A 23,078-nucleotide genomic window follows, 5' to 3' on the forward strand; every position below is an offset into this window, starting at 1 on the left:
GCGAGCTCGTCGTCCCTCCCTCCAAGGGTGGGGGGCGGCGGGCGGGGGGCCCGCGCTATGCGGGGAGAGGGAGAACGGGGAAGACCCGGCGATTTCCTTCCCCTCCTCCCCGTTCCTGCCGACTGCATGCGGCGGCGGCGGCGGCTGCTTCAGGCACGGTTTGATTGAAGGGGCAGAGGGGAGGTACGTGTGTGCCTAACGTACGCCGGGTAAGGTCTCGGAGCGCCCGGCGGAGACAGCCCTGTACCCCCAGTGGGCAGAGCGGCACGGAGCTCTCCCCCGCCGAGGCAGGCTCCCGGGAGGCTCGGACAGGTCCGCTCCGGGCTCGGGTGCTCCCAGCCTCCCGGAAGCTGGCGCTCGGCGGGGCGAGCCGGGCGGGGAGGCTGAGCGCGCCCCGGGCCGCTCGCCCGCACGCTGGTGCCCTGGAAACGAGCTCTGGTTTGGGGGCTCGCCGCCCCTCGGGCTCCTGCTCCTGGCCTTGGAGGGTTCCTGGTTCAGGGAGCGACCTTAGGAGGGCGAGGGGGCAAATCAGTCTGGAGGTGGCTCCGGCGAACTTGTAATCGTTAAGGACACCGTGCGATCCTGATCTTCCAGAGAGCCGCAAGAAAGTTCATAGGGAGCTGGGAATTCTTTTTTTCGGATCTATGTCGCCAAGCACGGGTATACAGAGCGCTCCCTAAAACTAGAGTGTTTGGGGAGGTGTGAAGGAGGGTACTGGGCAGACCTGTCCCTGAGCAACAAATGTGTGATCGGATAAAGACGAAGACATCAGTGTGTTGTGGCATCTTGCGTATGTATTTGACATTAACAGGTATTCGTGGTGATTCAGAAATTGTTATTAGCAGACAAAAGAAAAGCAGTCTGTGCATAGATGCAGCAGGAATGGGATAGTAAGCTTGTACATTGCTCAAGATACTTATTTCTAACTTACGAAGCACTATCCTTATTTTACTGGAGCTAGAGAAAAGTTTTTTGTTTTTTTAACTATGGAGCTGGAAGTTCAGATTCTTGGTTTCTCTAATAAAAAACTTGTAGCAGTTCGAACAAGATTGTTTAATTGTTGCAGGATAGGTTTGTCTTTGTTTAAGTCTAGCCACTGTAGTTTCAGCTATTACGAGTTTGGTTCTTACTAATACAGATTTCAATGAAGAGTTTTACCAGCATTTTTAGTGTAATCTTCACTTCTGAATTGGGATTTCCTCGTAGATAGGTTCTTCTGGTTCATCTTTTTTTAGGGGTTGGCACATTCAGATTCTTAATGTGATTTATCAAAATTAAAAGGTCATTCTTTGTTTGTCCCCAGTGTCTATATCAAATTGAGAGTCCGGGGAATGTTTATTTGTGGTAACAATAAAGCATCTTCAGAAGGGTGAGTATTACCTGTACATAGTGTACTTAACTACGCTCACTTTAGATTATTAAAAACTGAATATTTAAGATCTGCGGAGTCTTTCAGAAAGCATGCTTCCAGTACTTTAGGAGATACGACTCAAAAGTTTTGTGCGACGTGTCGAGTGTTTTTAACTTCAAGAGCTAGTGCTTTATCAAGTACTGGCTTTAAGATTGTCACATCAAAAATGCTACATTTCTTATTGTGGAGTTTCCTTTACCAAAAAAAAAAAAAAGAGAGGAAAAATACTTTTTTTTTTTTTCCCCCCCTTCCTCTGTCTACTTGAGGAATGAAAGTAACAATTAAAGTTAAACAACCTGTGGAGAAATCTGTGACAGTAGAATGTTCCATGAGATGCCGACAGCTATTTTCGTCTGAACTTTGGAAGAATTCAAGATTCTAATTTAGGACAAAAATTGGGGAAAAAGTTAATTTGTTTTCCAGAGATTTTTTTAATATGTAATGTCACCCTGAAAAGTGACAGACACTGAAAATCCGCATCATCAAAAAGTCATAAAATGTCTTTGCTCCGTTTAAAATGAGCTAAAGTAGTAGTGTGTAAACTTAGGCTAGAGACTTGAAATCAAGCTAAATTTTTCTTTTTTCCTTGCTGTATTTTTTCCTCTCTTGCTAGAATTGCCAACAAGCTGAAATTTGGTGGTTTTGTTGAAGATATGCATTCAAATGGATTGTTGTTTGTTCTGTAACATTGCAACATTCATAGGTGAAATGTAAATATATTCCTGTGCTTCTGCTTACCTGCAAAGAAACTTTGGCTTAGCGAGAAGGGAATTTTTGTAGTGCATTATTGAATGCACTAACTGTATTACATATAGAGAGGGTGCAAACTAACTGCCACTTTCTGTAAGGTGGCTTATGTCAGAATAAGCTACATCTAGCATCTAGTGCACTCCAACAATGTTCCCAGAAAAGTTGGTGTGCTCTAAAATTCCTCTCAAAATTAGTCAAAAAAATCTGTTCTTGTCACCATTCACAAGAAGATTCTCTTCTTTAGCTCTATATATCACGTATACATTTTAATAAGTTCACAGCCAGAATGTTAGAATTGAACAACAATTTTAGACGACAGTACTATATTCATGTGATTGAACAGTTAGAGTTATTTTTTAAAATGGCTGCAATACTGACAGAAGGCATATTTAATAAATGTTTGCTTTATGTTGTATTTGAGCAAAAGTGGGGTAGGAAACTTCATTGTGGGCTGTAATCTGAAAGTTCTATAATTCTATGGTTAGCGCTTATAGATGCATCTTAGCTGACTTGCGGAGAAGCATCTGTGAAACTTAAGGGGGAATAAAGTTTTCCCCAGCAGGGATGCTGAAAATCTCAGGAACAGGACCTGGCCTTTGCTAAGCAAGGAAATTTACTGAGTCAAGTAGGTCATCTTTACAGAATTACCTATCCAAGTAAAATTCAGTTTACCAGATTTTAAAAAAAGTGGAGGAAATGGATTATGTTCTGTAAATATATTTCTTAATGATTTGATGAGGTATTTGAGTAATACCTACATTAGGAAACAAGACCCCTGCTAACAGAAGCTGTAGGATAGTAATGGGAGGTTTATTTTAATGTTAAAGCTGCTACCAACCTTCTGTTCATACTATCAGCAACGTCCACAGAGAGCAGTGCTGGGATCATTGGAATGGTGTCTGACTGAAGACAGCATCTGTGCTGTCTGTATCTATAAATTTATCTATACATGTATCTATAAATGTGTATATATACACTTACATTTTTTTTTTATATATATATACATTTAGCATCAACATATATGACTTGTACAACTGTTCTAGAATGGCTAGGTCAATCTTTAAATGGATGAGTTACTCCAGTACTGACATAATTTATGTGATAACTTCAGTTAAGCGGCTATGTCTGGGAGGAAGAAAGGTGGGACATAGAAGGACCTTGTATAAAACGGATGCAAAACAGGGAGAGGTGTTTCACAGGGGAACGACAAAAACATTTGTTACAAGTTAACAGAGTGCTTGGGTTTGTTTTTTAGCTCTGAGTATATGCCCAAGAGTTTTGTTGAGCTAAAGATTAAAAGGAAAACAGTCTACAGAATTATTAAATAGGTGTTCTATCTGTTCTCACAGAGATCAGTTAAAGACTTTGGGATGATGCTGTATATGTCTATTCATTGATGAGGTGAAACTAAAGAGTGAAATTTGTTGGGAGTAGGTTCTATTGAGCTCCAAGCAGGAAACAGTGAAGTTTTCGAAAACGCAGTAGTGACAATGCTGCTTTCTGTAACTGATTATAGTAGGTAGTTTGATTGTTACAGGCTTTTTCTAGTTGTACACCTAGATTTCCACTAAGATGTGTCAGACTGTGGACTTGAGGTCTGGATCCTCAGTGAAAGTGAGAAAACTACCTCCAATGTTATAGTCAGAAAATGTATTCTGAATTAAAAAGATAAAGTAGCACTAGTAAACTTGGGTAGAGGCAACTCTTAAGAAGAAGAGTGAAAAGTATAATTTGCATATAATATTGACAAATTAAGCTTCTTTTAAAAATAGTAAAAAAGAAAGGAATTCTTAAATATATAACTAATTATTTAACCACAGACTTGTAAATTCGTTGTCATTTAAAAAAAAATTGGGAGAGAAGAGGATGTCTGTTAATGGCCCTGCTGCGACCAGAAAAAATTGTAAACAAACAACACCCCCCCCCAGATTAATGTAGGTCAGGCCCTTATTTTAGGAATCTTTTGGCTACCTGGCTGAAGTCTGTGAAAAATAGTGTTGTCTTGGAAAGATTTATAATGCATACTATGCTTCCTTTCTAATGGTAAAATCAGTAGTACTTTTAAGGTGAGAAGGCCGTTTGGAAATCTAGACAGATACTGTGCATGTTCTGAATGCTGTGGATAAAAATAACAGTGTAATCATGTGAGTGGATCAGTGCAGTATTGTCATTTGCTTGAAAATGTGATGTAGTACTTCCAAAGCTTCTAATTTGGATATATACAATTTAATTAACAAATGAGGTAAAACTGACACCTTACTGTGTGCAAATAAAGATTTCCTTGATACAGAATTGCAGAACAACTTCAGAATTTGCTATTAGTTTTCTTTTTTTTATATGTGCATATGGTGCCTGCTTAAATGACGTTCTATGTATAATTATGCAAGTAAAGTAGTACAAATTGCAGTCCACACCCTGGGATTTCTAAGATGTGAACTGAAAATAAATCTTTACAGGAGGGTATGATTTCTTTATACTTTTAAATTATTTTTGAATCTAGAACCAGGCCTATTTCCCTTGTCAATTTTTGTTGTATCTGGCTCCTTCCCATTCTGCCTTTTACGTGGCTGGTTCAGTTTTTCCTGTCATGCATTCTCTTTTTCACAGCCTGCATGTTCGGTTTAAATCCCAAAGCCATCAGATGTAATTTGAAGAAACAAAGTATTTGAAAGGAAGGAAACTCAAATCTTACGACTCATATATAATTTTTTTTTTTTTTTAAATGTGAGCTGGTTTCCTTTCCATGTTTCTTAGCATGAGTGGATCTGGCAAGCTTTATATTTTTAGTGTGTAGTTGCGTGATTTCTTTTTTTACTAGTAAGATAAAAAATTCTAGAGGTTGAATTCAGTTTGCTGCTTCTGTCAGAAATCAGACAGATGTTTGTTACAGACCCTTGATTTACTTGCAGAACTATAGCATGGCGAATGGATTAAAATCATTAGGTTATTACCATCTCTTTTTTAATGATACAATTTATAACGAGGGACAGCATAAAATCTGTCCTTTGTGATAACTTCTTCCAGCTATATGTCCCCTAGTTTGTGCCATGTTTCTAGTGAGTATTTATTACTAATGTTAAATCCACTGTTTAACTATTGGAAGAAAAGATTGACATATGTTGTTTTATTCTTAAAATAGTTGAAGCATTACTGGTGTTCAATCCATCATTGCTTTGAATCTGGGAGACATAATTGGTCCCAAAGCCTTGCTATCTGTAGAACTCTTCCACAGCCTAAGGGAGCTGAGTTTTTCACTGGCTGGTAGTGGAGTTTTTTGGGTTTGTTGGTTGGTTTTTTGTTTTGGCATGGTTTTTTACTTTGTTTTTAAGATAAACTGTTTCTCATTAACTTTCTCCATTAAATCAAGCTTCTGGAAAAGTAGTCTCTCTGTTTTTTCTGCTTTGTAAGCAACATTTAATCTAATGTGCTGATGCATTAATCCCCATATACCTTATAGAATAGGGATGCCATACATTAGACCCAGTTATTTTGACAGCTTTAACATGAGTTGTGTAAATAACTCTTATGGTTGCTTTCATCATTTGAAGTTCATTTTGGAATTTTTCAGACAATTGGCAAATACCAGTTCAGCTCCAAAATTTGCCAGACTGTTCTACAATAAATTCTGCATACACGGAAGCATAATGTCTTTCAAAGTTTAAACTTTTTGCCTATGCAGGGAAAGAAGTATGGAATGGCTATGGAACCGCTTAATTGTTGTGTGGCAGGGTTTTTCCAGTATGGAGTGTAGCTTGCTTTTGTGTGAGTGGATTGTGCTGAAGAACCTGTGGCTATTTTAGAGTTTTTAGAGTAAAAAAGGTGTGTCCACAAAACGAGTTCGGGTGGAATAGTCAGTGCACTTCAAATTCACACCCTAAATAATTTTGCCTGTGGAGACATGCCTTAAGTGTTCCCAGCAAGTGTTACTTTTTCTGCCAGATTTATCCAGGATATCAAAAAGCTAAATTTTAAGAGATGGAGGTGTTAGGCAACAGAGGTTATTTGGAATGTGTGTGGGAGTCATCTAACTCCTCTGGGCATCTGTGAATGAGTGTGAAGGGAGAAATTCGGAGGTACGCATTTGAACAACTCAAAGGTGAAGTTCAAGTTTTATGCATAAAACTTTACTTTCTCCTGACAAATAGCCAGGCTTGGTCTTATGTAAGAAATGTGGGATGGTTTTAATGGTGACTTGTAAAAAGTGTGATCAAAATTGGGCTTGAAACTTTTTGTTACTGTTCTGCTGTTTGGAGTTTTAAAATGTTTTATTTGGTTTTTGATCCAAATAGTCTTACTCGTGCATGCAAATATACTTAAAAGTATTTATACATGCAAATATCCAAGTAAAAAGTAAATAGTTGTATTACCTGCTGCACAGCGTTTTACTGATGTTGTCCAAACTGAAGTGAGATGTCAATTGATTTCAGTTAGTGCCAATTTTGGTTTGATCTTTAATATAAAATACTTGGTTATGATCTCCCCGTTCTCTTTCCCTCTTCCCCCTCAAGTGGGTGGGTACTTGAACTTGTTATTTTTATTTCCAAAACAGTATTTTTCTAAAAGTATCAAATGTTGAAATGTTCTGGAAGCAAGCAATAATATAGGGAATTTAGAAAATTTTTCTTTGAAATGGTTATTCTTACTCCTTACATGGTATTCAGTAATTATTTCATGTCTGTTTTTATTTCTCTAAATCCTGAATCTGTGGGGATACAGAGAAAGAACTTAATTTTTGAAGGGAAGAATATCTTTGAAAGTTGCAGGCTTGCATATACAGACTGATTGAACACTCTAGTAAGGATTTATCTTTTTCTTTTAAGGGCTGTCTGAAAACAAATTATACTACATTACTTTTTTTGTTCTATTCTTGTATTTGTTTAAGGAAATGTATTGGAAATTTAATTATTTGTATTGAGATCTTATTTTGTTATTAACAGACATAACTTTTTTATTTTTCTCTACTGAAGAGAATGAAACTCTGAGAAGTACCCATACCATTGACGAGTAAATGTTCTAAATGAAGGACTCCCACAAAATGAGAGAATGTCAAAATAAATCCAAAGGCAGCGTGCTATTAGGGAAAAAGAAGTCATCAAACTGATGCCCTCCTTCTTTATTCTTTATGGCTGGTAGAAAATCTGAAATAACCTTGTTTTCTAGAACAGTTCTGTTGTTGGATCTTACTTAGGTACTTCATGTTTAATCAACCTATAGTTAGTGCCAAAAACTTTTAAAATGATTGGGGGATTTTGTCAAGACCAGGTGAGTTCTTGCTTTTTTTCCTTCTTTTTTTTTTTTTATTATTTAAAGTTTTGAAGCAGATTGATTAAAATTACTTTAGATATTAAGAACCACAGACAATTTGTCTATATTTTCTGAAGTACCTCTGCAAGGTTTGAGTTATTTATAAACTCTGAGTTGCAAAGTTTTTAACATGCTGGCAGATAGGGTAAGGGATGTTGAATATCTGGTAGTTGCTTTGCTTTGATAGTTTTCTAACGCAGAAAAATAAAAAATTCTAATGTAAAATCAGCAAGAAGATAAATTAAAATTCCTCATGTTTTTCCAGGAAGGAAAAGGGAGTGGAGAAACATTTCCTTCTCTTGAATATCCAAGAGCTGCTTGACTCCTCATTCTTCCCTTTCTTTCCTCCTTGTCCTTGGTAAAGAGTTTCTAATATCTGCCTGATCAGTTTAGAATGGTGGTAGAAACTCCTGAAAAGAATATTGAAGCAACATAGTGTTAAACTATCTATGTGAATGAACTGTTAGGGGAGAAAGCAAGAAATAAAATACCGTGGGAGGCAAATTAATTTGTTTTGGGGGGAGAGGGGAGCATGACTGAAGAAAATGTGAGTTCTGTGAGCCCTAGAATTGACTTGTTTCCCTCCTGTGTCAGTAACTGAACTGCTCTGATTTACTATGTGAGGTGAGCATTTCAAATAATAAGTGGTATGAGTTTCAGTATGAATTGAGCACATCCAGAAATTGATCTGCAGGCTTAGGCATTTAGTACTCTCACAAGGAGTTGAAAATTGAATGTCTAAGGCCATAGTTCACAGTATCTTTAGGTGGGGACAGAGTGGCTGGATGCTCACTTTTCTTCAGTCAAAAGTAGCAAGGTATTTTCAGCCAGAGGACTTCCTCGCTTCTGTCAGTGTCTGGCTGCAAAATTGCTCATGCTGTCAGGAGGGAAATGGTAGCACAGGTGCAGGAACAAGCGGCACGTAAAAGTTCTTCATTTTGTAGCAATGCCAGTATGAAGTAAGGGTGACGCTTGAAAGTTGAAGCTGTCTGGTCTTCCATACAGTTTTTATCTGGTGTGTTTAGGCAGTAATGAGAAACTATGTTTGAAGAGATTCATTTAACTGTTAAAAACAGACTAGAAACAATAATTGATGAAGGAAGGTAGATGATGTGATCAAAGCAAGCAGAAATCAGGAGTTAAGTATGGGGAGGGAAAACAGGGACTCCTACCAAATCTGGAAATTGGACTGAAGGTTAGAATTCCTAATATCTAAGATAGGAGCATTCCCTAGCAACATCTAGAGGTACAGTGCAGGATTGTAGCTACTGTAAAGTAGTGTATGTAATTATGTTACATAGCGGAGCAGAGAGCAGGTATGGCAGTGAGTCTTCTGAATTGTGGTTAGCTGCAATGGCTTTGCTAGGGTAGGGATCTGCTGCTCTCTGTTGATGTATCAGTGTCTGCAGCCCTAAGTGGTGTTTCTCCCTAGTAATTGTTTTTGTTTTTCATGACTTCCCTGATTTTTTTATTTTTTTATAAAATGTGTGTTCACACTGCAGCTTTCATAATGCCAGGGCACTTGCAGTCCTTCATGAATCTGTTGCAGAAAACATACATAACTTAGTTATCTGTAAGCCGTGTTACATTTGATTTATGTTTGCCATTTGCATCAGAAGTTACCGTGGAGGATGTATGCAGAAGGGTGCATCAGCCTCGTTATCATAGGAAAGCTAAAAATCATCCATTTAGAGGAAATTCTGATTACATTGATTAGCTCAGGTATAAGGTATTGACTATGTTATAATAGTTTAGTAACCACTCCAACTAGTTTTAGTTTGGGCAATAATACTACAAATAAAAATATAGTCATTACAGTTAATAAGTTAGCTTGGTAGTAGTACTACTACAAATAAGTAGTTTGACTGGATTAAGTACATCATGAAACTGTACTCTTAGTTCACTGATAGCCATTCATACAGCTGTAAGAGAAAAGGGTGTGTACAGTTATTTTGTTTATGATAGACCTCTTGATCAAGGTAGTATGTGATGACCAAGCATGAATTTGCCACAAAATGGTGATTTATTTTTTTTAAGCCTTTTTTGAAAGAAGCTGAAATTCTAACTCAAAAGATACAGAAAAGCATCTGGGTAATCTTGAATATCCTGAGGAATCAACTGGGAGCTCTTAACTTAAGGAGCTGCTGGGGTAGTGACAAGGCCCAAAAAGCATCATGGTGGGAAGAAATAATTGAGGAGGCACACCTTTCAAGTTGCGGAGAAGCAGGTCATAGAGTAGTTGCTTATTGTGAACATGTATACTGCTTGACTTGCTTGTTGATATCTTCTAGAATGTGTTTGAGTTTACTTAAAAATGAAAAAAGGTGAAATTGAAGTCTGAACCCTCCTCCCCCCCCAAAACAACCAACCATTTAATGTTCCAGGGTAGAGATCAGGCTCCTGATCTTAAGTACACCAAGAGTAAGGTAAAGCTTTAGTCACTTAAACAACAGAAAGTAAAAGGTCTGAAAAGACTGACACTTCAAAGGCACAAAGGTTAGGCTATAAGAGAAGCAGAAGCCTATTAGGATAAGACGACAACTAATTTGAAAAAACAGCCCTTTTATGTTTTTTTATTTTAAACGTAATGGTAAGATTATAGAGAGTATGTAGCACTCTAGTTAGACATTCTTAATTAGTAAAGAGCTTTCCGATCTGTCTTTTTTAATTATGATTTCTAAGAGGTAGGACTGAAGGCTCCAACTGTACTGTTAAGCAGAGAAGGCCTCTTTCAAATGAACAAACACACTGTACAGTAGTGGGAAGGAGTGTGTGAACTAACTAGTTGATGGAGTTGTTAAAGGAGACTGTAACATAACAAATGTTTCTGCTGATTAGAACAGTCAGTGATTACACACCAAACTAAAGAATTCAGTCTGATCAAGCTTTTAAGCATTTTAATTCACAAATTATTGTTCCTTTAATAGTAGTGTTGTTTTCCAAATTGTACCTGTAGCTGATTGAAATACCAAGTATTTTGGAATGCAGTGGTGATTCTTTTAATCTTCTGAAATATTAAACTGTAATTTAAAAGGCAAGCAAACTCCATAGCATCAGCTTTAAAAATCCTTGGTTTTGAGATGGCGGGCCCAGTTCAGAGTTGTATTGACTTGTATAATAGTTTAGGTTGGCAGGTACATCTAGAGGTCATCTGATCCAGTCTCCCATTCAGGCAAGGCCAACACTGAAATTATCTTTTCCAGGCCACTTTTAAAATGTTTTCAAGAATGGAGATTCTAGCATCTCTCTGCTTAATGCATTCCTATGCTGGACCATACTCACTGTGAAGAATTTTCTCCCTATGTTGAAATGAAATCCCTTGCTGAATCTTGTCTGTTGCCTCTTGTACTTTGATTTAGCATAGATTAGCATGTCTCAGTAGAAGGGCTAGAATAGTGCTCAACTCTGTGATCGTCTGGGTTTAGCTCTGATTTGTGTAAGAAAGAACACTGTTCAGGGACTTAATTCTTTTACGTATTGGTTCAAATTCCTGAAGTAACTCGTCCAATTTTGATAAGGCTCAGAAACAGGCAAAAACATGACATATGTTTTAAAAAGTCTGTTTAGGAGTTCAGGAGCCTACATGTGGTATTCTTAAATAATTTTCTTAAGAATAGATAGAACATGCCTTGAAGCCTTAGACTTGTACTAATAATAGGAAATGGAAAATAACCATTGTTAACCATTGATTTGAATATATGCCGTTGTTGTGAATGGCTGTAGTGGGATGTATGAGGCAGAACTGAATTGAACAAACCTACACTAGGTTTTTGTTTGTTACAGACATCTTCTATATTTGTCTTGCACTGGCAACTAATGTAGACAAGTTACTAATGGTTGCTGCTGTTATTTTGCCACTGACTACATCTTTTCAGAGCAATCTTTAGTTGATCTAGAGATAGCACGAAACATGCTTCTTGAAAGCTATTCATGCAGAAGTAGCTTGCCACAGTAACTGCTTTGATTGTACAAAGTCTTATAAAGAAAAAAAAATTACACAGTGTGAATAGTATGTTTTACATGGTATGGAAGATAAGTGTTCTAGTCTAAGGCAAGTGGATGATATCCTGTAAGGGATTGCTGAAATTGACAGAGAAAGGCTTTGCTCCTTTCCCTTGCCCCTGATTGCGTGGTTCTTCTTCTTCTCTGCCAGTTTGGGTGCTTATCAGGCTAGCATGAGCAATTTTGGTCCAGTAAGGAAACTCTGCTTCTTTTGAGAGCAGAAAAGATCTGATTTCATGCAACTGATCACCTCAATCAAATTTATCATATTTGCCATGTAAATTCTATCTGAGATGCTGAAGTAGTGTAGACAGACAATGAAGAGAGGAAACATATGCCATTTTAAGATCCCACTTCCTTTCCCAGTCCTTGTTGAGAAGTACGTTAGGATGTATTTGTCATCAGCTTCCAAAAGCAAATAGGTAAGTGAATGTGCTGCTTAGTTTTGGTTAAGTTAAAATATTGTTCTTCAAAGTTAAATTCTGTTAGGTAACTTAATATGCTAGTAACCTTTGATTATGTCAGGGAGGAGAGAGTGCACTGGCCTTGAATTTGACAACTCTGTTCCAGTGGAGGCAAAAATTTTAAGTTGTTGGTATATTAAAAATCCCCGCAATATTGTAGCGACAGACTGCTACTTTTGAACAGATTCCACTAACTGAAATGTATTTTAGTGTTGCAAATAGTAATTGCACAGAACTAACTGTAACAATAGGAGCTTAACTGTGATGAGACTGCTCATACTAAAAGCATGCCTGTTTATAGCAGCAGACCTTCTGCTTTTGGCGCTGCCGTATTACCTGGAAAGCCTACAGCCGTCATCAGTCTGTATTGGTTTTAGGGCTGACGGTAAAATGTCTTAGATGTGGTTGTTACACTGCAGTTGAAACAGGCTTTTAATTCCACTTGCAAGCCAGGGTTTTTCTGCTAACTTGAGGGGGAGAAAGAGGAAGTATTCTGAGATTTGGACATTTGCTTTCACGCACAGACATTACTTCTCAGTTTGGAGTTATGGCATTGGTACATCTGAGGCTGTTGATGGTTCTCCTGCTTACATCAAGTTTGCTAAAATTAATAGTTTTGTCCTTGACAATAGTTTGTATAACAGTTTCCATCTCTTGAGTAATCAGGAACATTCTTGCAGAACACAGAATTTTGTTAGAATTGATCGTGAGTGTTTTATTAACCTACATCATCCACAACCACTGAAGCCTGTCAGAGTGAGGAAGGACAGATGAGCTTTTTGCAGTTACCTGCTTAGATCAGTTCATGAACTGATCAATTTCTTTTAGATACTGCTAAACAGGGCCCAGTAGAGGTTAAGCCTTTGTAGGCCAATACAAGCCTGTTGGCATTTATCTGCCCAAAGAGTGGCACAGCTGGCATGGATGGCTTAGTAAATGTTTCCTGTTTCTGGTTTTTTCCGTACTGGTAAAACTGAGTGGCAGAGAGACGACATGGCTTGACAAATACTTCTGTGGAAGCCTAAACTGCTGCCCTGCCCAATTTCAGTTCTTTGCCTCTTGTTCCTGCCCCAGTGTTGCCCCCCCTTCACTTGTGTTGATTCAAGAATTCATGTGGCTGCTGAACAAACCAGCTTGTGGAGCTGATTTTGTTGAAAAATTGTATTTAAAAACTAAGTGTGTTTATTTTCTGGGCTATTCAGACAGATTGTTTTTCCTGACCTAGTTTGATTAACAGAATTATAAGCACTTAAGCTCTCACAGTAGAGAAGGCTGAGTAGAGGTGGAAATGAGTGACCAGAGGCTACTGACACAGCGGACAGATGATGTCTTTTCCAGGTAAAACTGACACCAAATAGCATTTGAGGAAGGTAGTTGAACTGATGGTAGCATTTGATGTAAGTTCTCTCTCTAAATTTAAACATTCTTTAAAGATCCAGAACTTCAGCATATGGAATAACAACATGATGTAAATTTTAAAGCATAGATAAGTCTTTTTAGGTATTTGTTGATTAAAAATAGGTTTAACTGCACTGTTAACTTAAAACACCACATTTCTATAATACAGAATAGTAAAAAACACACTACAGTTTACTCCCATCTATTTCTCTGTCACTAATTCTATAAAAGAGTAAATGTGCTGTAGCTGTTTTTGTAGTGAAATATTATTAATAAACTATGTTAATCTTTCCTTGTTGTATTTCAGAGCTAGAGATTTTTTAGTCAGTCTGGTTTGGGCTGACAGTGGCCTTGGGAATATTTTTCTTCCCATGGAAATGAGAATGTGCTATTTTACATAGATAAGTTTGAAAGAAAACCATGTTTTGTTTTGCTTTAGAAAATCCACGAAGTAGAGTAGTAAGCAACTACAAAACTTCTAGGCATTTTTTTTTTGTTTGTCTGCTGATAGCACAGGTAAAAAGCCCTTTGAGGTGCTGGGAGTGTCATTCTTCCCCCTGCCCCTGCAGCTTGCGTAACTTAATGTGGAAATAGTTAGCAGCTCTGAAATCACAGCATGAACAATTTTTCTTACTTAGCCCAAGTGAGTAATATTGTTTCTTGACCATAGTTTTTTCATGAATCTCTCTGTGCTGTTAACAAAAGTTTGATATAAATGAAGGAGACAGATCTGGAAGATTACAGCATTAATTTATAATTAATTTTCAAGTCAGTTTTTTTGAAGTCTGGCAATACGTATGTGTTTTATTGATAGTTTATTTTCAGTTGCTTGACAATTGTTATAAGAGTCTACTGGAAACTGCTTACTCTGGGAAGGTTTAGGATAGATTCATAGAGAGTGTTGTCTTGTTTTGCATTTAGGATGCATGAAGTAAAATACTAGAAGTAAATTTCCAAGAGTTTCTAAGTAATAAAATTTGGTTTAACATAGCTGAAAAATACTTAGCTGCAGTTGAACAATCATTTCATTGTGTTGTGCTGTGTAAAATCCTGTAACATAAAAGATCATTTGAATTTTTTTGAGGTGGTTTTGGAAAGTTAACAACTTCAGGTCTAAGCTTAATGCATTGATTTTTGATACTTTAAATGCATTATCTTTTTTGTTTGTTTGTTTTCTAGCAAGTATTGAATTTTTTGCAGGCTTATGGAAAATTCTTGTTAATCCCTTCTGTTGCTAAAATTCTGCTTTTTGAGTTGAACATGAAAGTTGTCCTAAATTCTGCTGCCCAAGCAAAATTTTTTTTGCTTTGAGGAAAAGCATAGCAGGGTGTGGTGGGGTGTGGTTGGTTTTTTTGTTGTTGGCTTTTTTTTTTTAAACTAAACCCCAAGTTTTGTAGATACTTAAAGAAGCTCAATGATGACTTCAGATAGGGTTAATATATAATAATTTCTCCATTAGTAAGATCGTGTATGCTCAGGCTGAGAGACCTGTATGCTGTCTGGATCTGATAACAGCTTACAGTTAAAGAGTGTGCCTGCCATTCCAGAGCAAACTGATGTATAAGACCAGTGCCTGTTTGTGGTGTAATTGCCTGGACTAATTTTTCCTCAGTGTTGGTCTGAGTTCCTAACAATTCTTTCCTGCTCTATAGTTGTGCACGGAAAGCTGCAGTTGTGGATGGGATCATCAAACTGATCTGTGTTTCAGAAAACAACCAACCACAAAAGTGAGCTTGTATTTATTGTTGGTCAGTTTAATCCAGCTTACCATGCATCCCTTTTAGAAGAGTGGCTGCAGCTCAGTGGGCAGTACTGGGGTGAGAATAAAGAGTTGGGAAGGGTGGGATGATTGTAAGATGCCATCGCTGCTGAAGAAATTACTTGGGTGAGTACCTCCATTATGTAGTATTGAATCTAAATTAGTAAGTTTATGGTATCTGAAGTCACAGTTCGTGAAGCCAGCTCAGATGCATGCTTTGAGCTTACGAGTGCATCCAGTCCAGAGAATTTAGTGGAAGTACATCACTGTTCGCAGGGCTGTGGGCATGTTAACGGTGAGGTAGAAGAGGTGGAGAAGCAGCATGGTGTAGTTCATTGAGCAGGGCTGTGCAGTTAAATATATTCCTTTAGAGCTCGAGGTTCTGAGAAGCAAACATGAAAGCATCCGCATTTGGCTTTATGGGAGGTAGAAGTAGTACTTCCCCCCTACCTGCCCCTGACCCATCTGAATTATTTTATTCCTTCATTACTCTAAGCAACAAAAAACATGGTGACTTACTTTATTGTTCAGTTTGCGTCAGGTTGCGTATGCAGTTTCTCTGCTGGGTTTTATATTCTCCCCCATCCTCACCCTCCACCCCCACCCCCTGCATTGAAACTGTTGGTTAAGAGTGCTCTTAAGTGCAGTATTGCATCAGTGCATGCATATATTTGAAGTATATTAATAACCTTTTGAGTGTAGATTAATTCACAAAAAAGAACTGAGAAGTTATACTGTACACAGTATGATTTAATTCATAAATGTCTCCAAACAGAAATCCTGAGTAGAGGGAAGATAATGTAATACCGCTACAGTTAAAATGTTGTGTAATATTAAGCACAATTAAAAACTAATAGCATTCTTTTAAAAGGGAAGATCCTCTCTTTGTTCTCCCATGCTTTCCAGTTTGAAAATTTTCATTAATTTTTTTTTTCCTGAAATTTGGCAGGGTAGCCAGAGGAGCTTAAATATAGTCTTTGACAGCAGTATGACTGCTTGAATAGACTGCCTAATTTAGAGATTTATCTGTGTGCTTGTCTGTCACTGATGGGTATTGCCAAAACGATCGAAGAAAAATAGGACGTTGTCTTTAAATAAGGCTATTTCTATGTTCTGTAGGCAAAACAGGAGCAATTTGAGCTGAAATTTTTCTACGCTTCTTTGTCTCTCGTTGTGAATTCTAGATGTATTGTATACACTTTGGCTGCTGAAAGTAAGTATTGGCTGATTTAAGCTTAAAGGCATGAAATTTCTTTAAAACTTATTGTAAAGAATGCAGATCTTGTACATAACTTCGTTATGAAATGCTCAGTAGAGTTTATTTAAAATGTAAACGTATATGCTCTAGGCCACTGCCATTTTTTGTTGTTTTTCATTTCCAGCTATGCAAGCATGAGTAGAAACTGAAAAGAATAGCTATGTGTTTGTTTTTGTTTTCTTGTACAGTTTTTTAAAATCAGTGTTTAGGTGGGTTCAGTATGTCTCATTCCTAATACCATAGTTCAAACTCCTTATTGGTCAAAAAGAGGTGTTAGTTTTGTTATTTTTCTTGTATTGATGGCGGTCTGTTTAGAATTACATTGGTCCTCTCATTAGTATAATTATCTAATGTCCGGTTCTACACATACACTTAGGTATACTGTGCATGGGTATACTCTATAGCTCAGGGAATTAGGTAGCTGTAATATTACAAGTAATGGAAAAATATGGGTGGTATGAGAGCTGGCGAGCAGGGCGTAGCAATGCTCAGCTGTATGTATGGAGCAGGCAGCATGGGGTCACTTCAGTTCTGCAGTGCTGTGCTCCGGGAGGGCTGGCTGGGTTAAGCGCAGCTTTGGGCCCCAAGATATTAAGCCTTTGCATTTAAGCGTGGCACACGCATCTCCTTGCTTGCTGTGGCACTGGGGTGATTGCCCAGTTTGAATGAGACAGTCTGCCTGTCTGTGGCTGTACCGGGTTGACACTAGAATGGCTTGGGATGTCTCGCCACATTTCCCAGTGTTCCCTCTTCTGCAGAGAGGGTGCAGGGAGTTATGGCAAGGTTGCCCTCCTTAGTGTGGTGCCAGGTAAGATCTGGCAGGGTTAGCTCCGGTTCTGGGTGCAAGTCATTCTGCGGGTTGGGAGATGAGCTTTCTCTAGAAACAGTGTAACTGCTTTAGAGTTATGCTTGCTTTTTTGTATCTATTTTGGAGATGAGATAATCTGCCCATAAATAAGGAGTTGACTGCTACATAGTTTCTTTCTTTTGGATAAAAGTTCTCGGGAGTGGGATCTTTGGCGGTTAGATGGTTTCTGTAGGCCCTTCATATGAAGAGGATGGAAAATGGGAAAGAAAAAGATTTCAAAACAATAGAAACAGCTAGCAGGATTCAGAAGGGGAAATGGGGACAGAGAAGAGGGACATGGCCTGGGGGCTCTCAGAATCAGACCATTGCACTAAGACAATCCAGTATCATGTTTTTATTTATTAAATGGAAACTGTTTAACATTATGCTGTCTTCTTAAGACAGGCTTAACTATTCTTAGACGGATGGGATTTAGCTTGTGCCACTTGTGCTACTGTAGGGAATATTCTGAAAAGTTGACTAGTTCTGACAAATTGATCTTAAAATTCACTAGCTTTTCTGTTCTGCAATCCTAGCTGCAAATACCATACAACGTAATTTAATGAAAGTGTATAGGCTTTTTTTTTTCTTTAGCAAAGTGAAAACTGTGTAGTTTATTACAGCTTGGAGTACTTATGAATGTGAACAGCAGAAATGGTGGAAGAAAGTGATTTGGGAAAGGTTTTTCTTACACATAGGTGGTAGCGCAAGTGGCTTGAGACAGCATCTACAATCCTGAATTTGCCCCAGAGATTCAGTTTATGTTGATGTTTCCCTGAAGTCTTTTAGTTCTCCAAATTACTTTTCCTTTCAGGGATGGAGGTAGTGTCCAGCACCCTTCCATAAGAGTTCATCTTTCTGTCTCATTTTTTACTCCCCCAGCCCTGACCCAGCATGGGCTGTCCTTGTTTGTGAAACTTCTTGTCCCAGTTTCTCAGGTTTAGTTTCTTAAATGTATGGGTTTTGGGGCAACCTTTGAATTGACATTAGAAATTGTCAGTGGCATTTGGCTATAGTCCTAATGTGAAGATTATGGATCAATTGCACTGTGAGAATTAACTCTGTCCATTATGAATACGCTCTTCTCTCCCTGCCCCCTCCTTGGTTTTTTTTTCCCCCTATGCTTTCTTCTGAGATTAGGGACAGAAAAACAATTACCTCTTACAACAGTACGTTTGTTAACAACACTGTAATTCTACTTTGGTGATGTTCAACTTCCCAGAAACATACAAATATTGTTCACTTGGTTTGAAAAACTGCTGCTCAAAGTCAGAATTCATTAATAAATTTTCAGGGATTTTCAAGATTAATATTTTACAAACATGTATCCAGGACACTTTGCTTTTTTCTTAGCCATAATTTTTCTATAACCTATACATGCGTATGCTTCCTTTCCGCTCAATGCTTTTTCTTTTAATATGGAATTGCCATTTAAGAGACCGTTTTTAATTTGTTTATACATATTTGACTTAATGCTCTATGTGTATCCCACTGACTGTTGCACATTAACATTATTACTTTTTCTAGAAGAACTTTTTCATGCTATAACTTGACATAAGCAACAGTGCATTTTTTCATTTTCTATGATTTGTTATTTGGTGCCTTGAACATTAAATTGTCATCTGTGTTGTGCCCCAGATAGCAGCTTGAAACTAGTGCAAGAGAAGAGTGTTCTTGTAAGTCCCACTTGTTTTCAGATGAATGACCTGAGTGTGCATAAGTTACGCTGTTTTAAAAGGAAGTATTTATCTTCTTGTGAAGTATTGTTTTTCTTACCATTTTAATACAACAGGTAATAATGATGTTCATTACTGAAAAATTGAATAGATTGGATTTGTTTATTCAATGGGGATATATTTCTCTCAGGTCTTAAATCCTTTTGTGGGGTCTTCTGGGGACTGTATTTCAGTTGTATGAAAGCAAGATGGGAATTCTGTTGTTTTTAATCTAATTATATATGATTTCCATGTAGATCTGCTTTTCATGAGCAGGGCTTATCTGGCAATTTAATTTTAGTTGAGAAAGCTTTTTTTTAAGCCCGAGTCATTTGTTATTCTCCAGGAAACTAGAATAAGAACTATAAGAATAACCAACTGCTGTGGTTGATGCAGTATTAGAGTAAGCAAACATAATCTGTGGGGTTTTTTTTATAGGATATGCTACTTCAGTATTGTCAGCTGAGCTTTCATTTATCTTTTGAATTCATTGGTACTTTTTCCATGTCTTTTGGCTGAACCTTAACTGAGGTGATTTTGATGTTCTGTATTACTTAAAAATTGAGGTTCTGTCTTTCTGTTATTTAATGATACTTATTCTATGTCTAATTTATTTCTAGTTAATGGGATGTTTTTCTATATTTTTGCTTGGCGTAGTTTAGCATATAATACAATGCATTTTCTGTGCTTTATAATGCTTTTATGCTGTCCTCTAGTCAATATTGTTGTGCACTTCAAATCACTAATTCTCTTTACCATACTCTAACATGAATGGTCTGGGATTTTTCTGTTTTTATTTTATTTTATTTTTATCTCTTTCTCTTGTAACCACTGGTGTTGTGGTAAATGAGATACAGGTGGATTCTACTTGCTGCCTTGAGGCATGGAACCAGAGCAGCTGTGTTTGACACTTTGCTCTAGATTTACCTTCCTCTGCTGGTTCTCCATCCTCCTCCTCTGTCTAGTCAGGTGCTTCGGGCATTATGTGAAACTTATTTATATGCTTTGTCTTTTTTCCGCAAAGGATACTTCCCATGATTTGGGTCAGCAATTTTGCCATTTGTTTGTTGATTCATTTTCATTCTAAATCTAAAAACCCAAAAATTTTTCTTACAAAATATGATTTAATGTCTTGCAAAAAAATGCAAGGGTGTCAGGCTATTACCTTTTGTTCAATGTAAATATGTTCAGTGTGTATCTTTGCAGTGGGAATCTTGATTTGTTCCGCTTCACCCCTTTAAATCTCTTAGGTACCTTTCTGTATAGAGCCATTAGAAGTGCTTAAAGCAAATGTGAATGGTCCTACTGATTTGTAATTAAAATTACTGTTTTCCCGTGTCTATCACTTAAGTATGTTTTGTTGGTTTTTTTGGTTGGATTGGGATGGTATTGCAAGTGTCTGATTGAAAAGAAACAAAGGAATTAGATATGAAAGGTATTAAAGGAATGTCTCTATCCTACCGAACTTCACTCTAACTTCCTCAGTAAGCAGCAGCGTCAGATTTGCTAATATTAACATGACATTGTCTCTTGTAGGATAATCATGGGTCAAACCGGAAAAAAATCTGAAAAGGGACCCATTTGTTGGCGGAAACGTGTGAAATCAGAATACATGAGACTGAGGCAGCTCAAGAGGTTCCGACGTGCGGATGAAGTAAAGGTATGTCATCTTTTGGTTCTATTGCTTAAAAAATGATACAAAAATCGATTTTCTTCTGAAGTATGAGTTGTCGTGCAGTTAACACCTGCAATAACAATTTCATTAAATACTTTGTTAACATACTGAAAACTTGTCTTAACTCTGTGATCTTATAAACAGGTATGATACATTTATATGTGATTGAATCAGGCATGCTAAGTATCAGAAGAGACTGTGGAGAGCAAGTATGGCAACTTCTTTAGCCACATACTCTTTCTAATTCCAATTAGAACTTAATTCTGTGCTAAACCTCTAAGTTTCTAAACATAAGAACATGGTTTGAGTCAAAGAAAGGGATAATGAACTATACTGAGCATCACTGACATTTAAACAAAATTTGGACAGTTGTCTTGAGCACTTTTTTTTTATCCTGTCTGGTTTTGTTTATTTTTTTAGTAAATATTTTAATTCCTTAAGATGCTAGCAGGTGAATTTAGAGTCTCTGATTTATTTGTAATGTTTACAATTGTGATTAATTTTTAGAGTATGTTTAATTCTAATCGTCAGAAGATACTGGAAAGAACTGAAATCTTAAATCAAGAGTGGAAACAACGTAGGATACAGCCTGTTCACATCATGACTTCTGTGAGCTCATTGCGCGGGACCAGGGAGGTTGGTTAACATGTGTTGTGGTAATTCCACTTACAAGGTTGTTAGCACGTTTTTGTTTTATTACTGGAAAGTAGGCTGTTCTTTATTTTTTTTTTTCCAGCATGACATGACTTGGCAGATAAATATTTTTTGTACGAGTCTCGTAAAGAATTTATTTATTATTTACTTTGATCATATGACTTCTGGAAAGCAATAAATATGTTGCAGGCCACCTAGCTTTGAATGACACACAAAAGTGAAACTCCTTTATTTCTGATACTTGGATCATACCTCAGCATCCTTTAATCAAATCGTTTTGTCTCACTGATATTGGGAGTTTAATCTTGCTCCTATTGGAGTTGACCCCCAGTGGTACACTTGAGTAGTTACTTTGGTTCTTACTCAGTTAAAGCACATGAAAGCTGTGAACATACCCACTTGACAAAGTCTTCTTTATATTAATTAAAGTCATTTAACCACAGGGGTTCTAAAAGGAGTTAGTTGAGTTGATGCACCCTTGTGTTGCACAAGCAGACTGGACGATAAATTTCTGAAAAACACTTCCATGATTTTGATGCAATTTGAGCACCCAAACTGGCTTTCATGTTGGTAGTTCCAACAGTGGTTTAAGCCTACTCCAACTTTCTGTATTCAGCCCAGGTTAATTTATGATATTTCTCAGGTGCTCTTTAGGCACTTCTCCAGACTAAGCCAGTTTGAGGATGTTTCATGTGTAATAATCTGAAAAGCTAACTCTTTTCAGTAGGGTGAGAATGAAGAGACTTTACTGTGAACAGATTAAAAAAACAAAAACAAACAAAACAAACCACTGTCTCTTCAAGGAAATTTGTCAGATTTTCTTCCTCCTAAAATTCTAGTGGGAAACTGGGGTCATGTGTGTCACAGAGGTGCATTTGTGTGCATGCATGTTCAAATGCAAACACGCAAGGACCTTTGCCTGAGTGTTTTCTTTTAAACATGATTGAATATGCAATTACTCATGTACAGCTGTATACCTATTATATGGCACTGTAGGATCAGAATTTCTGATAATAGTTGACACAGATACACATCCAATTTTCACTTTTGATAGTAAAAGATCATTCCTCACCATTCCTTTCTTTTTTATTCTTTTTTTTTTTTGTAGCTTGATTCACTATTCTTTTATGTTGATTTCCTGCCTGAATTGATTTCCTGCCTGAATTGATAGAACACACTAATTACTGCATTCAAATCCAGTCTCTGTCTCATGAATCAGAACTCTAATGCTTGATTTAAGATTGCCATAATTTATAGTGAGAGAAGTGAGACAAAGAAATGGTGGGGGTTTTAAAAGATTACTTTAAAATCTTTTTTTCTTAATATGCTGAATTTCTTCAGAGTTGCATAAGACACTGGCTAGAATTTTAGTGACCTGATGGAACGGTTTTATGAGAGCCTTCATGTGTTTGGTGAAGAGTGCAGGGCATCGCTGGTGACATAGGTTTTCTCCAATGAGTAGTCCGGTCAGCATCAACCAGAGACCATAACATGTCCTGTGTTAGCCTAATAAATATTAAGCCGAGTTCCGTACCAAAATAATGGGGCAACATAACTGAGATTTAGTACCAAACACTTTGAGTCATTTTGACATAGCTCACTTGTCAGCCTGAGACTTCTAGTTCCAAAGATAAAAGTATTTATTTTTTACTTTTGTATTTTTCTTTAAAAATACATGAAAATATACTAGATGGCTGCTAGCTAGAAAATTAAACATTAACCTGAAATGGGTATAAAGCACTAGCATAGGACAATGTCTTGAGTATTGATATACACAGCAGAAATCTGATTTCATTTGCTGCAGATTAAAAAGAAAATAAATAAATCTGGCTTGTGTCATT

General features: G+C 37.3%; 1 protein-coding gene across 2 annotated transcripts in view; it reads left to right on the forward strand.

Annotated features, from left to right (window-relative positions):
- Positions 1 to 1,310: 1,310 nt before the first annotated feature.
- EZH2 (enhancer of zeste 2 polycomb repressive complex 2 subunit) overlaps positions 1,311 to 23,078 on the forward strand; it is a 48,413-nt gene continuing 26,645 nt past the window's right edge. The window contains exons 1-3 of one of the 2 annotated variants that reach the window (XM_075142919.1): positions 1,311 to 1,369; positions 20,445 to 20,568; positions 21,091 to 21,219. In XM_075142919.1, the coding sequence (XP_074999020.1) occupies positions 1,332 to 1,369; positions 20,445 to 20,568; positions 21,091 to 21,219 (291 nt within the window). In that variant the 5' untranslated portion in view covers positions 1,311 to 1,331. The remainder of the gene's footprint in view (positions 1,370 to 20,444; positions 20,569 to 21,090; positions 21,220 to 23,078) is intronic. The other variant, XM_075142920.1, reaches the window with a different exon arrangement.

Source organism: Calonectris borealis, chromosome 2 (assembly GCF_964195595.1).
Source record: "Calonectris borealis chromosome 2, bCalBor7.hap1.2, whole genome shotgun sequence".
NCBI lineage: Eukaryota > Metazoa > Chordata > Aves > Procellariiformes > Procellariidae > Calonectris > Calonectris borealis.